At 66.2% G+C, this 15,173-nt stretch overlaps 1 protein-coding gene across 14 annotated transcripts in view; it reads right to left on the minus strand.

Moving 5' to 3' along the window:
* BRSK2 (BR serine/threonine kinase 2) overlaps positions 1-15,173 on the minus strand; it is a 62,051-nt gene that overhangs the window by 3,694 nt on the left and 43,184 nt on the right. For 5 of the 14 annotated variants that reach the window (XM_039470712.2, XM_074401878.1, XM_039470709.2 and 2 more), the window contains 14 exons: positions 14,699-14,732; positions 14,443-14,511; positions 14,203-14,349; positions 12,865-12,896; positions 12,421-12,585; positions 12,201-12,298; positions 11,960-12,110; positions 9,656-9,721; positions 7,762-7,822; positions 6,760-6,967; positions 6,139-6,187; positions 2,631-2,754; positions 656-836; positions 498-587 (listed from right to left, as the gene is read on the minus strand). In XM_039470712.2, coding sequence (XP_039326646.1) covers positions 498-587; positions 656-836; positions 2,631-2,754; positions 6,139-6,187; positions 6,760-6,967; positions 7,762-7,822; positions 9,656-9,721; positions 11,960-12,110; positions 12,201-12,298; positions 12,421-12,585; positions 12,865-12,896; positions 14,203-14,349; positions 14,443-14,511; positions 14,699-14,732 — 1,475 coding nt within the window. Of the gene's footprint in view, positions 1-138; positions 234-497; positions 588-655; positions 837-2,630; positions 2,755-6,138; positions 6,188-6,759; positions 6,968-7,761; positions 7,823-9,655; positions 9,722-11,959; positions 12,111-12,200; positions 12,299-12,420; positions 12,586-12,864; positions 12,897-14,202; positions 14,350-14,442; positions 14,512-14,698; positions 14,733-15,173 lie in introns of all 14 variants that reach the window. The other 9 variants (XR_005579798.2, XR_012518236.1, XR_012518235.1 and 6 more) reach the window with 3 other exon arrangements.

Raw genomic sequence — 15,173 nt, forward strand, 5'->3', positions numbered from 1 at the left:
TGGACTGCCCGGGGCACACCTGGCCTGTCCAGGGCTGAGACCTGCGGGTGGGCATGGAAGGCCCTGCTGAGGGCCAGCCTGGCTCCGCTGATGACCTGCCCGCAGCCCCTCCCGCCCCAGCACAGGCCGGCGCCTTACCTGCCAGCGTCAGAGGCTACTCTCGTAGCTGGTGGCCACCTTCTGGCCCTTAAGCCCAGCACCCCAGCTTAGTCCTGGCGCTGGCGGGGGGGGTTCTACGGTGGACAAGAGGCACCTTTCAGTGTGGTGCGGCTGGGCCCTAGGTCCCTGGCGTGCAGAGGCAGGGCGGTGGTCCCGCCGGGCTGGGGAGGGGCCCTGCTCCCTGAGGGGTGCAGCCACAGCTTGGGGCAGGGAAGTGGGGGCAGCCGTCCAAGGGGCCAGGAGGCCGCGCCCGGGCCCTCAGGCCTCCCGTCCGCGCAGTACCAGCTGGCCGCGCCCCAGTCGCAGGCCTCAGGGGGCCGGAGCTGAGCCCGCCTCACCTGACAAGTGCTGGGCCGAGGGTGGGTCATGTGTGCTCAGCAGCTGGGTCTGGATGGTCTCCACCACCCTCTTGAAGCGGCGGCTGGGGCCTGGGGGAGACGGGGGGTTATGCCTGCACAGGTCCGGGCCCGTGGCCGCCCCAGGGCCGCCGGCTCACCTGAAAGCAGGGTGAAGGTGACGGAGTAGATGCCGTTCTCCTTCTGCGCCTCCCCGCCCTCCGTGTAGGTGATATCCACCTGGAACTTGACCGGCTTCTGGAACACGGCCGGCCCCCCTGTGGCCTTGTACTCGGCCCGGAAGCTCGTCTGGGAGATGACGCTGTGGCTGAGGCTGGGGATCTGTGGAGGCGAGCAGCATGAGCGTGGCTGGCCTGGCGGGTCCCCACCGACCCCCTGGGGAGCTGCTCTGGGGAGAGCCAGCCGTACTGTGCACAAACTGAGCACCCAGGCACCTCTGCTTCCCTATCTGTGAGGGGCACGGGGCAGGTGGACTCCATCTGAGCAGGGAGGGGGCATTCCAGCCCCCACCCTCCAAAGCTTTGGTCCTGTCAGCAGGGGTGGCTGAGCCCCTCTTGGGCTTTTCTCAGGCAGCCACAGCACAGGACAGCCAGGACCTCACAGAGGAGCCTTAGAGGCGGAGGCGACCCCTACAGCCCGAGGTTGGGGTCCAGGGTAGGAGCCGATGGGAAGGTGGGGAGTCTGGGAGCTGCCACTGAGGAGGGGGGCGTGGCATTGGGGCTGGGACTGTGCCCTCCTGCCGGGGCTTCCTGGCACTTGGTGCCTACGTGCCTACTTCAGCCAGTTGCCTGCTGCTTGTGGGACCCAGGAGGACCCAGGGTGCTTGACACCGGCCGTGTGGGCTCCACAGTTACCAGGGGACAGCTACAGGACGCAGGACTCGGGGCCACCCAGTGCACGGGGTCCGGGCTGGACACGACCGCCTCACTGGGGCCGGCAAAGGGAAGCGCCAGGGCCACCACTGAGTCTGAGGTTGGCCGTGGCAACTAGGGGCGGCACGAAGGGACATGGTGCGGGGAGGAGGCCCTTGTGGGGACACAGACATGGGGATGGGGATGCTGAGGGCCCCTGAAGCCAGAGTCCAAGGGCCTGGCCCTGCCCTGCCTGGCACTAGGCTTTCCCAGCTGCCAGAGCCTTCCGTAGGGGCTCCAAGCTATCCCTACGGCGCTAAGGGAAGCTCAGCTGCAGCCAGAGCAATGGTGGCCTGCGTGCCCAGAGCGTCTGGTGAGGTGAAGGCCGGCCCCCTCCCTGTTAGAGGCCGCCACAGTGAGTCGCAGCCTCATCTTGCTGAGATCCTGGGGCCAGAGAGGGCACCTGGCAGCCGTGAAAACGGGGCAGGACAGCAGCCCCAGGGGGTCAGGCTGAGGGTGGCCCCTGTGATGCCTGGGCACAGCACAGAGTGGACAGGGCTGGCAGGGAAGGGGCCTCCTGGTGGGACCGGGCGCTCAAGTCCTGGCAGTAACACTTCTCTATTTGAGACTTTACAGGCCCTTCTGTTCCTCTAACCTGATGCTCAGCAAAGGCAAACGAAGCCCACCCAGGCCCGAGTGTGGCCACCCTGGTGGAGAGCCATCCAGCCTCCAAATGCAGGGTGAGGCCAGGGAAACAGATACCCGAGGCCTGGGAGTGTCCACTGAGGGCCCGCAGAGCCCCATGGGGTCCCTGGGGTCACGGCCTCGCAATGGCTTCTCCCCGAGTCTCATGGAGGCGTCACTCTCTGAGGCCTGCCCCGCTAGAGCCTGCCTCCTGTCCCACGTGCCAGCTGCCCAGGCCTGCCTGGCACACACCTAGGGCTGCCCAGGACGAGTGAGCGAGGCCCTGCCTCCCTCCGCAGGCCAAGTGCCCCAGATGGGCAGGGACCCCTCCCTCGAGAGGGCGGGTGGGGGAGAACACCTGTCTGGTGAAGGCAGCCGGGCAGGCCCACAGGTGAATGATGTCCGTTCTGTGTGTGGACGTGTCCTAGGTCAGGACACTGCCTGGGTCAGGACAGACAGGCTTCTGGATTCTCTGGGGAGCTGGGTGGCGTGGGATTGGGAGGGCTGCCCGTTCTTGGCAGGGAGCTGGGTGGCGTGGGGTTGGGAGGGCGCCCGCCCGCCCCGGTGCTTGCGGCCTCACCGACAGGAAGGCGTGCACGATGTCAGCCTTGATGGAGCTCAGAGGCTTGTCTTTGATGACCACGAAGACCTGCTCCTCCTTCTCCAGGCTGATGAAGTTCCCAAACCAGGACTTCTTGGCCAGCCTGGGCAGTGGGAGACACGCTGTGAGCATGGAGGCATGGTGCCGTCCACGCCACTGCCTCCCTCAAACCTGGGGTTGGAACGGCGGAATTCCTCAATTCCCACGCGATAGAAACAGCTCTCCACAGCGCTAGGCAGAACCTGTGCCCTGACCCTGACCTTTATCCTGGCCCCAACACCCTAACCCTGGCCCTAACACTAGCCCGAATGCTCTGACCTTCACCGTGGCCGTAACCCATGACCCTAACCAGGTTCCAGGGCCCTAACTGGTTCCAGGGCCCTAGAGCTGTGCCTGGGCAGCACACTCACTAGAGACCCCACTGGGAAGAAAAGCAGAGGGGAGTAGGGTGCCCCCTGCCCCCAGCCTTGCTTTTATGTTTCTGGCTAAGCCCTTGTCAGGTGCCCAGTGGCATCCTGGCCGAGGTGCCCAGCCTGGAGCTGGGGAAACCAGGGAGCTGTACACAGGCAGTGGCAGGACAGGTACAGCACAGACGCCGGGGGCTGTGCCCCCTCCCACCGGGCAGAGCAGCTTCAGCACCCCTGGGGCCGCCCTCCTGTGTTTAGGGCATGTGGCCACGTGGCTTCCCTGTGGCTCCAGCCTGGCAGGGCCGGTCCCTACCCTATAGAGTAGAGGTCACTTCCAGACCTCCAGGGCTGGCTGGGGAAGGGCAGTTCCGGGCTCTCCACAGCCATGCAGACCCCGGTTCCCCAGTGCCACCACAGTGGGCGGTCCCCACCCCAGGCTGGGGCAGTGCTACCAACCTCATGACTGGTGGGCCTGACCCACATCACTTCCTCTGCTGGACGCAGGGCCCAGTGAGAACTGCTGGCACCACCCACCTGCCAGGCCCACCTCGCACTGCTTCGTACCCCGGCCCACCTTGCCAGCCTGCCACCTGCTCGCTCCTAAGGCTGGGGTTGTCCCTCCACAGACAAGCCCTCCTCACAAGGCCCCCGTGGGAGGTGGCTTGAGCAGGGCTCCTCAAGTCACCTGTGCCTCCCGCCCCCAGAAGCAGGCGGGGCCTGCAACTGGCTCCCAACAGGAGCGGGGGCTGCTGCTGAGGCCACAGAAGGTTGCTCCCATCTTGCTGGCAGGCCCTCTGCTCCGCCCCCGCCCCCCACCCCCTCAACTCTGGCAGAGCGTGCTGGGTGGCCATCGTCTGGGAGGGCTCTCCCTGGCAGCTTCCCCTGCCACCACTGCCTGGACGTGGGACCAGGGCTGCAGGGAGAGGCTGAGGCAGGGACCGGGAGGAGGCACCAGCAGGGCTGGGCTCAGGGTGCCCTCTCCCGGCGTCCTGGCTACACAGCTTCCCTTCCCCTTGCCAGTTTCTGGAGCTGCCTCCTCCTCGGCCACTGCAGCCGTCCCTGTGAGGCCCGGGAGTCTTGCCAGACGGGCATGGGGGCCGGCTCGGCCGTCGCTGAGCCTCTCAATGCCACCTCAGTGTTCTGCCGGCCTCGGCGGCTGGCTGCTCTGGGTTTGAAACTCTAAGGGCCAGCTCTGGCTTACCCCAGCCCTGCGCCAGGGCCTGGAGCCAAAAGTGCACGGGGCAGCCAGGCAGTTCTAGAAACACAGATGGGGGGTTCTGCACGTTCCATGTTCTGCCATGGAAGAGACGGGACAGATCGTACACACTTGACTCTGCTTTGAGGCCTGGGGGTGTGGCATTTGTCAAAAATAGTCCCACGTGTGAAAGATGCCAGAGGGCCCAGGGAGGCTGGCTGATGAGGTGGGTGGGGCCTGCACCGTGACTTCCATGCCCACATGGCAGACAGTGCACAGCCTGGCAGGACGTGAGTCTGTGTGTTGCTGCAAAGCCATTTTTAGATGAGATGAACTTCAATCAGTTACCTGTGACACTGGCGGGGGACCCTTCCTCACGGGGTGGGCCGCATCCACCAGGAGAAAGATGCCCCCTCAAGGCTGCAATCTGGAAACTGCCTGGGCTTCCACCTGGGGCTTCAGACTCAAGGACATCAGCCCTGGGTGTCCTGCCTGCAGCCCTGTCTGTCCCAGACAGCCACCCCTTCCTGAAGACGGTCACCTCCCATGCGCACACAGAGCCTTGTTCTATTCCTCTGGGGCTGGAGGCAGCTGGGGCCGAGTGTTGTCTCAGGTCCCGAGCAAGGAGGGGCTGTGGCAGGCAGCTGTGCTGGGACCTTTGAGAGGGGACTGCGGGAGGTGGCTGTGCCCGGCCCTCAGGTGGGGCTGTGGGAGGCGTCTGTGCTGGACCCCAGGGAGGGGTCAGGCCCTCTGGGTGGTCTCGATGGGGGAGGGGAGCAGCCCCGGCAACTGCTGTGTCGTCGAGCTACTGGGGTGCATTTCCATCTTTTCTGAGGAAGGTAATTACGAGTCTGTTACTGGAAGCTTTTGGTAGCGGCAGAAACGACGCCACGGCCTGGACAGAGCATTCTGAAGTCTGCCGAGCTCTGTACCTCTGGGCTTGCGACGCTGCCTGCATGCCTCTGACCCGGGCGCCCAGCTGAAGGGCCACCTGCTCGCCCGGAAAGGCCCAGATACTGACAGCGCTCCAGGGCTTCCACTGAGCAGTTTGCACAGGGACTCCTGGTTTAAAGCCAGTGGCAGGATGAGGGTTCTCTGACTGAGTCCACGGCTGGCCACACCTCCATCTCCTGGGGCCGCCTGCGGGAGGTCCCAGCAGCTCTAGCCTGGCCGCCACGCTCTGCAGCTGCCTTGTGTGGGGTCACACTGCAGGCTCACTTGTGTACGCCACCAGTTACCTAGTCACCGAGACACTGCCCAGTGACTAAGGCTGTTGTGGAGGGCAGGGAGAGGGCCTGGGGGCTAGGAAGGGGTCTCTGGGGACATCTTTGCCCAGACGCTGGTCACAGCGACTGCCAGGGCATCTCAGCACCCGGGCGCTGCACAGTCTGTGCAGTGGCACCTCTCATGGCTCAGAAAGGCGGCAGGGTGGGGCATGAGCCTTCCTGCCCTGCTCGGCCCCTGCACGCGTGTTCCCACCAGGCCTGCCCCCTGCCCCCTGGCCCCCTGCCCTGGCCTGCCTCTTTCTTAGCACAGGCTGCTTTCTCCTTGAGACCCGACCCACCCCGAGTCTCTTCCTTGGCGAGCTCAGACCCTGGGGAAGACTCTGCTCAGTGTACCCCTGACTCGCCTCCAGCCAACCCCAGGCTCCCCCAAGGGCTAAAGCTTCTCATCAGGGCTGGGGGCTCCTTCCCTGGATGGCCCGGCCCTCCCCTTAGAGCCGGGCATTCAAAGTTCAGACTCAGTGGCTGAGACAGGTCCTGCCTACAGTGGGAGGTGGAGCCAGGTGGACAGGGAGTCCCCGTCGGCCACAGGGGAAGGGTTCCATGCCCCTCCCTCAGCCCAGTGCCATGTGCCAAGCGACCTCCAAGCAGGGGCCACTTACTCTGGGGATGACTCTGGGGTCAGGTTGGACATCTCCTCCGGCGTCGGAACTGTGTACACGGGATGAACAGAAGGGAAGGCTGGGTGACTGCCTCATCCTTCCCCTGCCCTGGCCATCTTGAGTCGAGGTCAGGGTCATCAGGAGGCCACCATACACTGGGACACCCCCCAGGGCCACAGGTCCACCCCAGCTCCCGACCACCTAAGCCCCACTGGTCCGGGTGCCCCAAGGCTGCGGGGGAGCTGTCCCAGCCTCTGGTGCTGAATCAGCTGTGCTGTCTCCAGCAGCACTAACTGGCCTTCGGTGCCCCCCACACGGAGCCTCCTGACTGGCAGTGCCCACTCACTCGGTAGCCAGCTTGCCTTGCTGTGTGCCTGGCCCAGGACATGGAGTGAGTGGACTTGGGAACACAGAATGTCCGGAGGGGATGCCAGCTTGGGTGGCAGGCAGGACATGAGCTGCTTCCCGGCAGTTTTGCAACAGCGATGGGCAGTGGGCAGGCCTAGACCTCCCATGCAGCTGCAGGCCCTCCAGACTGGCGTGGCACCGCTGGGCAGGCCCTCCCAGAGCAGTGTCTGCGCTCTCCCAACCTTGCTCTGGCATCTCCGGGCAGACACTCACCTTGCAGTTTCCGGCGGTGGAAGCGAGGTGAGCCCAAGAAGCTATTCTTGATGGAATTGAGCCTCGCCCTCCATGGCACCCCTCCGACGCTGGGGCTGGACGGTGGCGTAGGGTTTGGCGTGCCAGCCGGGCTCTCCTTTGGCGTGTGGACAGGTGTCCCCTTGGGGGTGGGGAGGGGACTGCCCCTCGGTGAGGGGTGAGGGGTCACCTGTATGGTGGGGACAGATTTGGTGTTTGGTTCAGTCCCGGTGGGCGGGGGCCGGGGAGGCACCCGCAGGGCAGGCGGGCCCAGGGGTGATGCCAGCTGGGGACTGAGGCTGGTGGCGGGAGGCCGGGCTGGGATGCTGGCCGGGAAGGGGTTGGACTTGGTGCCCTGCAGAGGCTTGTCGGTCAGCTTGGCCTTGCACGGCAAGGTCTGGGTCTTGGGGTCGGGCCGCAGGGCAGCCTGCGGAGGGAGGACGTGTCCAGGCCTCGAGGTGCTCCCACAAGCTTCGGGCTCCTCGGAGGTGGCCAGGGGGCGGGCCACGAAGGGCAGCTCGGGGGGCGGAGGGGGCAGGACAAGCTTCCTAATAGGCTACAGGGAGGTGCAGGGAGTTGGCAGGGTGGGGCAGCCGTGGCGGGCAGGGTGGGGGCAGCCACAAGCATGCACAGTGCCGTCCCCAGCATGCACGTCACCCAGGAGGACCAGAAAGAAGCGGGAGGGCGGAGAGGTGGGAGGTGGGGAGGCAGGCAGGCACGAGCGGGAGGGGGTCACCACGAAAGAAAACAAGTGACACACGAGAAAACAAACAAAACAAAACAAAACAAAACAAAAGAACGTGCAGTTAGAGCAGCCCTCGCGCAAAGCAGCAGCCGCCATCGGAGCTCGGGCGTGGGGGCCGCACCGCCTGCCTGCGTGCCTGGGGCTGCTTCCCAGGGTCCGCGGAGGCCTGCCCCCACCCCGGCACACGCTGACTGGGAGGGTCGGGACCTCTGCATCTGAGCTGGGGGGGGGTCACTCACCCGGGGGCTGCTGAGTGGGCTGGTGGAAAGGCCTGAGGAGGCACCGCTGATGGACCGAGACCTGGGGGTCACAAGGTACAGGGCCGTGGCTCAGCCAGGTGCCGCAGAGCAGCAGGCGCTGGGCTCTGCTCCCCCCAGGAAAACCCTCCAGGAGGCCTGGAGCCCAGGTCGAGAGCCCTGAGGGCCTGCTGCATGCCCTGCCAGTTCCAGGAGGACCCAGGGTGCCTGGCTGTGCCCAGCCCCACTGGGGCCCCCATCAGAGCCCACATGTGGGGGCTACCTCATACCAGCCACCCAGGCACAGCACAGCGTGTGGCACCCTGCGGCCATGGCAAAGGACAATCCGGGTGGACAGAGGGACAAGGGGACAGATGGGGGCTTCCTGGGAGCTGTATCTGGCCCCTTCTACTCCAGGCCTCATGCTGGCTCCAGCCTCCCATGCCCCAGCTGCCCATGAGGTGCCTGGGTCAGCAGCCAGCCCTCTCCTTGCCCAGAGCCTGGAGGGCCTGGGCAGAGCCAGGCTGGGGTGGCTGTCGGTGGGGCCGGTGAGGCCCTGTCCTACCACTGCCCACTCCGCAGGAGGGAGGCCCTGGCCCGATGTGCTGGGCTGAAGACACCGACGTGCAGCCACCCAGCCCGCCCCCTGGCCTCGTGCAGGGACCAGGGCAGCTGTTTGTCACCAAACAGACTAAGCCGGTGCCCACACGCCGGGCACTCGGGCACTCGCCATCCTTGGAGGAGGGAAATGCAGGGAGAGACCGAGACAGCCACCAAAGAGAAAAGGACAGAAGAGTAAAAGACCACCCTGTGCTGCCCACCAGGCATGCCCACCGTCAGCTGGCCACCAGGGGCCTTCCTGGCCCACAACATGGCCCAGGCTCTGGACTGTGCGGAGCGCTGCAGGGGCCAGCGCCCTGAGCCCACACCAGCCACACACCTGTCTCCCGGACACCTGGGGGCTGGGCCCAGCGGCTACGGCCCTCCAGCTTCCCCACCCAACGCAGCCAAGGGGCAGGGAGGCAGCAGGGACCCCATGCCCAACCCGGCCTGCCTGGGCCAGGTGGCACCCAGGGCTGGCTGGGGCTGGACCCAGAGCCATTAGGGGCTGGGTTGGGAGCTGTGGATGGCCCTCATGGGGGCAGCAGCCACTTGCGAGACCCTGGACCCGTGGCTCCTGCCGAGCCTGCCCAGAGCCCACGAGGAAGGCAGAAGAGGCACCAGAGGCCCCAGGTGGAGGGGCTGAGCCCCGTGCTGTCCGGCCAGGCAGCCACTGGGAACACTGAGCTACCATTGCTGGGGCAGGGTCAGGAGAGAGGGCGCCAGCCCCAAGGGCAGCCAGGGCAGCCAGGGTGGGGGCACACGGGCAGGGGTCACAGGCAGGTGCGGGGCTGATACTCAAGTGAAGAGCCGGACCGGCAGCCAGCCCAGCGGGCACCAGCCCTGGGATTCAGCGCCACCTGCCCAGGCTCAGGAGACTGGCCCCAGGCAGAGGCCTCTCGGTGGCGCCTCCCACCCTCCTCAGCTCCTGCGGGTCGGCACAGGACCACTGCTCCGCTTCACCTCTGGCCAGCCCCAGGGGCAGCGAGGCCACAGCGGTGTGCTGGAAGTAGCAGAGGCTGGCAGAAGCGTGGCACAGCCTTCAGCCACGCAGGACTCTAGACCAGGCTCTGGGAGCCACGGTGCATGGGCGCCGGCCCGGCCTCAGCAGTCCCACCCCTCCTCCTCGGCCACTGTGCAGCCTGAGGGCCCTTCCCTGGCTTGCTGGCCGACTCCACTGCCGCAGGGGCCCTGCAGCCCAGCCCGCCACCAGACCGGCCCATTTGCCTGCCCGGACTGAGGCAGGACAGCGAGTCTGGGGCTGGGAGGTGCAGGGACGGGTGGTCAGGGTGTATACCTGTCTTCTTTGCTGAATTGGGGATGGGCCTCAGCGATATCCAGGCTTTTACTGAACATTGCTTTACTACAGCAGGAACAAAGTGAGAAAACACAGTTACTGGCGGCCACACGTGGGCGCAGTCAGCCAGGGCCCGGGCTATACCAGGCGAGAACTCCATGCAGCTCTGACGCCCGGGCATAGCCCCCTGAGCCCAGGCTGGTACACAGAGACGGTGAGAGAGGAGGCCGGGCCGGACAGCATGCCCCGCACCGTGTGACTGCTCGGCAGGGTGGCCTGGGCGGCCCCACCCCAGCCCCCAGGACCCCTGCATCCCTAGTCAGCAGCCCCCTGTGGCCCAGCACCAGGTGGCTAGATCTCTGCCAGATGGCCATGCCAGGAGCAGAGTCTGGCTGGGACATGCCAGGACTAGTGGCTTCCGGAGGCCCCACCGTGGTCCGCGCCTACCCCAGGCAGCCAGGCCTGGGAGCTGCAGCAGAGACCAAGAGGGCAGCCTCCCATACCACTGACCGGAGGCCAGGCAGTGGGGTGTTGGGGCCTGCCCTGTGGGGTCAGGGGAGCCCGGTGGAGGCGCCATGCAGGCAGGAGGCAGGCGCAGGGCTGGGGGTTGAGGTGCACCCGTGACATGCAGCCACTGAAGGTCAGAGCCGTGGAGTGGAGACTGGAGGCTCCCGGCTGACCCCTGTTCTGGGGCCAAGGCCGTGACTGACTGCACCCTGGGAAGGAGGTTCCAGGGGGCTGGGACCCGAGGCTGGAGGCTGGGCCAGCCTGGAACCCTGGGGAGAGCCTGGGACTCCCAGAGGGCCGTGGCCTGGGAGCCGGCGGAACTGGGACCACCAGTACAATGGCCAGGGCTGGGGCTGGAACAAGTTTAGCCTGATGGCTGCCAAGCTACCTTACCGTTCCTCAGTTTCCCCCAATTCCCAAGGAGCAGGTCTAGCTTGTCTCGGCACCCAAATCCTCAGTACGAGGAGGGGGCCCTGGGGTGTGGAGGTCCAGACCACAGGGTGGACCGGAGACTGCCCGGGCTCCTGGACCTCCTGCTGTGCTCCCCATATGCTGGAAGCCCCCACCTGGCGAGGGATGCTTGGGTTCATCCCTGAGAGGCCGCACCAGCTCCAAGGATTTGCTGAGAGCCTTGTGTAGGCAGCCTGGCCCTTCCCCCACCCAGCAGAGGCACCACTGGGCCTGGGTGCCCTTCCTCTGGCCACAGGTCTCGTCAGGGCAGCCCACACCTGCTCCTCACTGCCCAGTTCTGTGATGTTCCTTGCCACACACACCACACTTGCCACCCAGAGACAGGCCCAGCAGTGCTGGGGCCAAGGGGATGGGCTAGCTGGGCTGATGGCTTTGAAGCACGACGTGACCACATCACAGCTCAGCCTGGCCAAGCTTAGATCAGCCCAGCCCAGCCCAGCCCAGCCCTGCCAGCTCAGCCCTGCCCAGCCTGGCTCAGCTCAGCTCAGCCAAATCCAGTTCAGCCCAGCTCAGCCCTGCCCTACCCAGCCCAGTTCAGCTCAGCCCTGCTCGGTCGTCTAGTTCAATACAGCCCAGCTTGGCCCAGCTGAGTCCATTCTAGCCCAGTCCAACCTAGCTCAGCCTAGTCTAGTCTAGACTAGACCAGCCCCGCCCAGTCTAGCCCAGTGCAACCCAGTCCAGCCCAGTGTAGGCCAGCCCAGCCCAGTCCAGTCCAGCCCAGTCCAGCTCAGCTAAGCCCAGCTCAGCACAGCCCAGCCCAGCCCAGTCCAGCCCAGTCCAGCCCAGTCCAGCCCAGCCCAGCCCAGTCCAGTCCAGCCCAGCCCAGCCCAGCCCAGTCCAGCCCAGCCCAGCCCAGCTCAGTCCAACCTAGTCCAGACCAGCCTAGTCCAGACCAGCCCAGTCCAACTCAGTCCAGCTCCGCTAAGCCCAGCTTAGCTCAGCTCAGCCCAGCCCAGACCAGCCCAGTCCAGCCCAGCCCAGCTCAGCCCAACCCTGCCCAGCCCAGCCCAGCCCAGGTCAGCCCAGTCCAGCCCAGTCCAGCCCAGTCCAGCTCAGCTAAGCCCAGCTCAGCCCAGGCCAGCCCAGTCCAGCCCAGCTCAGCTCAGCTCCAGCCCAACCCAGCCCAGCCTAGCCCAGCCCAGCCCAGCTCAGCCCAGGCCAGCCCAGTCCAGCCCAGCCCAGTTCAGCTAAGCCCAGCTCAGCCCATGCAGCCCCACGCAATGGTCTCAGCCAAGACCCCAGGGCCATGGGCAGGGATGAGCCAGGCAGCGGTGCCACGCAGCCAGGGCCCAGGGAGGGAGGCCAGCAGCCTCGGGGCACACACACCTCTGGCCGTGCTGGGCCATCTCAATGGCACGCCGTGCAGGTACCGGGGAACCGCCGTCCGTCACACTGAGCACCTCCATGGACTTGCGCTCCGGCCGCCGCTTGCCATGCCGGTTCAGCATCGGGGAGTCCACACGCTTCCGGGGAGGGTCTGTACACAGATGCGCGTCAGGCCATGCAGCCCCTGGAGCCGGGTGGGGGGGGCAGTGCCGGCCAGGCGGAGGCCACCCCCAGACCATACCTATCTCATTCCTGGGGGGCAGGTCCTCATCCTCCTGGCTCGGGTACCGTTCTTTCCGGTCCAGGAGGAGGAAGTAAATCATCTTCTCCTGGTTCTCCCTACAGTGGGCAACAGGTGCGGGGTGCACTGGCACACGGGGCCACCGGCTCCTCCATGACAGGGCTCCCACCCCCAGGCTCCCCCCATGCCGCCGCTGCCCCAGGGAGCCCCCAGGACGTACTCCTCCGACAGCAGGTCCTGCAGCAGCTTGTTGCGGTCTCGGAAGCAGCCCAGGGAATGCATGCTGTCCAGCACGTCGGGGTCGATGTCCTCCAGGCTGGGCAGCGAGCGGATCTGGACCTTACGGGGAATGGGCTGCTCCGGCTCCGGCTCGTTCTTGCCCCCTCTGTGGACACAGGGCAGGCCGCCCGGCTGTCAGCACTGGCCGGGCCTGGGGGGCTGGGAGGCCCGCCCTCACCTGGGGCCCTGTATCCTGCCACTCTCCCTGTGCCCAGCCCGGGGAGGCCTCCTGCGTCCTGCCCGCACCCCGCACCCAGCGCAGGCCAGCGAGGGCCGAGGGCCAAGGCGGGGCAGGGCTGGCAACCTCCCCCCGCCTCTCCTAGCAGGGCCTCCAGGCCATAGCGACAGGCAAAGCAGGCGATTAGTGGGTGGAAAAGCTACTTACATATACCATATGTGTTTCTGAATGTGCTCTAGCTACAAGGAAAGAGAAACAGGGAGTTAGTATGGACAAGGGTTGGAGAGAGCCCACATTAGGAGGGGAGGGGAAGGCGGGGGCGCTGGGATGCAGAGAGAGCAGGAGAGGGTGAGGGCAGGTGAGCAGAGGGAGGGTGGGGGAGGAGGGTGGGGAGGGGGCTGCATTCCCAGAGGCTCCAGGCCAGCACCCCTGCCCCTGCCTCTCCCAAGCGGAGAAGAAAATGCAAACCTGGAGGAGGAGGAGGTAAGTTGGTGGTCGGGGGTGGGGGAACTCCAGGTAGGGGCGGGGCCCAGGGAGCAGAGGGAGAGGGGAGGCAGGGAAACTGGAGCCAGGGCAGCCCCAGGTGCCTGTGCTGCCTGGGCCAGGCCCCTCCATGGCTCTAAAAAGGAACCAAGGCAGGAGAGCAGGGAGCTGAAGCCAGGAGAACCCGGCCCACCTGAGTGGCGGGGGCGGGGCTGGTGCAGGTGCGAGCAGGAGGCTGGGACGGAGGGGGGGGGGCCAGCCACGCGGCCCCTTCTCTCCACCCTGACTCAGAGACAGCTCGGGGGTGTGGGGCGGTGACCTCTTGGGAACAGAGCAACACTACCCTGGAAAGGCCAGCCCAGAGGGTGACCTGCGCCTGTCAAATGTACTTGTGGGGTCCCCACACTAGACCGTCCTGGAGGAGGCTGGGACCAGCAGCTGGGGGCTACCTTTGGCTTTTGCCAGCCCCACAGCTGCCAGGGTCCCTTAGGGGGAAAGTGTTCACACAGCCTGGGGCTTTTCCCAGCAGCGTGTGGAGGAAGATGGCCGTGATGGGGAAGCGCCCGTGCTTCTGTGTAACTTACAGCCCAGGCCTCACCTGTCTGTGCACATAGCCCCCACACCTGCACCCCCACCCACCGTCCCGTGCCTATGCCCACCCACACCTGACGAAGTGCTCACAAGCACCCAGACACACCTCCCCACATGTGCACATGCCCACACCTATGCCCCCACCCAAACACATGAACCTGGCACACTCCATACCTGGGCAACCCCACACCTGGGCATATGCCTACATTTGTGTACTCCCACACCTGAACACAAGCCCAAACGGGGGCACCCACACAACCGAGCACCTGACCACATACCTGGGCACCCCCACACACTTGAACACACCTGGGCACCTCCCCACACACCTGAACGCACACAGCTGGGCACCCACACACACCTGTGCACACATCCACACACCTGGACCCGTCCACACACCCTGGTGCCCACATATCTGGGCACACGCCCACCCCTGCGATGCCCGGGGCCGCCCCCCACCAGGCAGGCACGCACCGTGAGGCGGCGGGCGGCATCCACCTCGATCATGCCCCGCAGCAGGCTCTGGCAGTCGGGCGGGATGAAGTGCGGCATGTGGAACACACCCCGCTTCACCTTCTCCAGCAGCTGCCGCAGGTTGTCATCGTCAAAGGGCAGGGCCCCCTGCGGGTGGCGGACGGGGTCATCCAGGCCCAGGGGGTGGGGGGCGAGGGGGAAGGGAGAGGCGGGGGACTGGGGCGGGGGCCGAGGTCTCACCACCAGCAAGGCAAAGAGGATGACGCCGCAGCTCCACACGTCCGCCTTCCGGCCGTCGTACTTCTCCCCCTGCGGACAGCAGTGCCCGGCGGTTGGGAGGTGCGGGGTGGGGCAGGGGGCCCTGGCAGGGCTGGACAGAGGGCCCGGGAGGAAGTCGGGCCCCAGGAGGGTCAGGTGTGGCAGGCTGGGGTCCCACCGGGGTCAGGTCCCTGCCACCCTGGGACCCGCGGGGATGCACACAGCAGTGGTGACTCACCCGGATCACCTCGGGGCAGGCGTAGTGGGGGGACCTGCAGGCGAGGGCAGAGGTCAGCGGTGGGCTCTAGGTGCTGCCAGTCCCTCCCCCCAGGGCAATGGTGCATCTCGGGGCCCTCAGGTAGGCTCACTGGGCTTTGGCGCCAGACGCCCCCACATTCTCTGAATTCCCAGGAGGGCTTCTGGGAAGAGACCAAGGTCGGGGCGCTGGCTCTCTTCTTTGCCCAAGGCTGTCTGCCCACTTGGCTGAGCAAGGGTCAGGGGTCTCCAGGAGAGGGGCCTGTAGGCGGGTCCCAGCCTCACTCCCAGGTGGGCAGGACGCACCCCCATCCTCACTGTACAGACCTTCCAGGGGTCCCACCTCCCCACCACCACCAGGCTGGGGGCGGGACCAGGAAACTCAAGCACATTGTTGGGGTACTCGGAGACCGAAGCCCATGAGGTGCCAGGAGGCTCAGGCAGGCTGGGGACCTCTC

Source organism: Saimiri boliviensis, chromosome 6 (genome assembly GCF_048565385.1).
Source record: "Saimiri boliviensis isolate mSaiBol1 chromosome 6, mSaiBol1.pri, whole genome shotgun sequence".
Lineage (NCBI taxonomy): Eukaryota > Metazoa > Chordata > Mammalia > Primates > Cebidae > Saimiri > Saimiri boliviensis.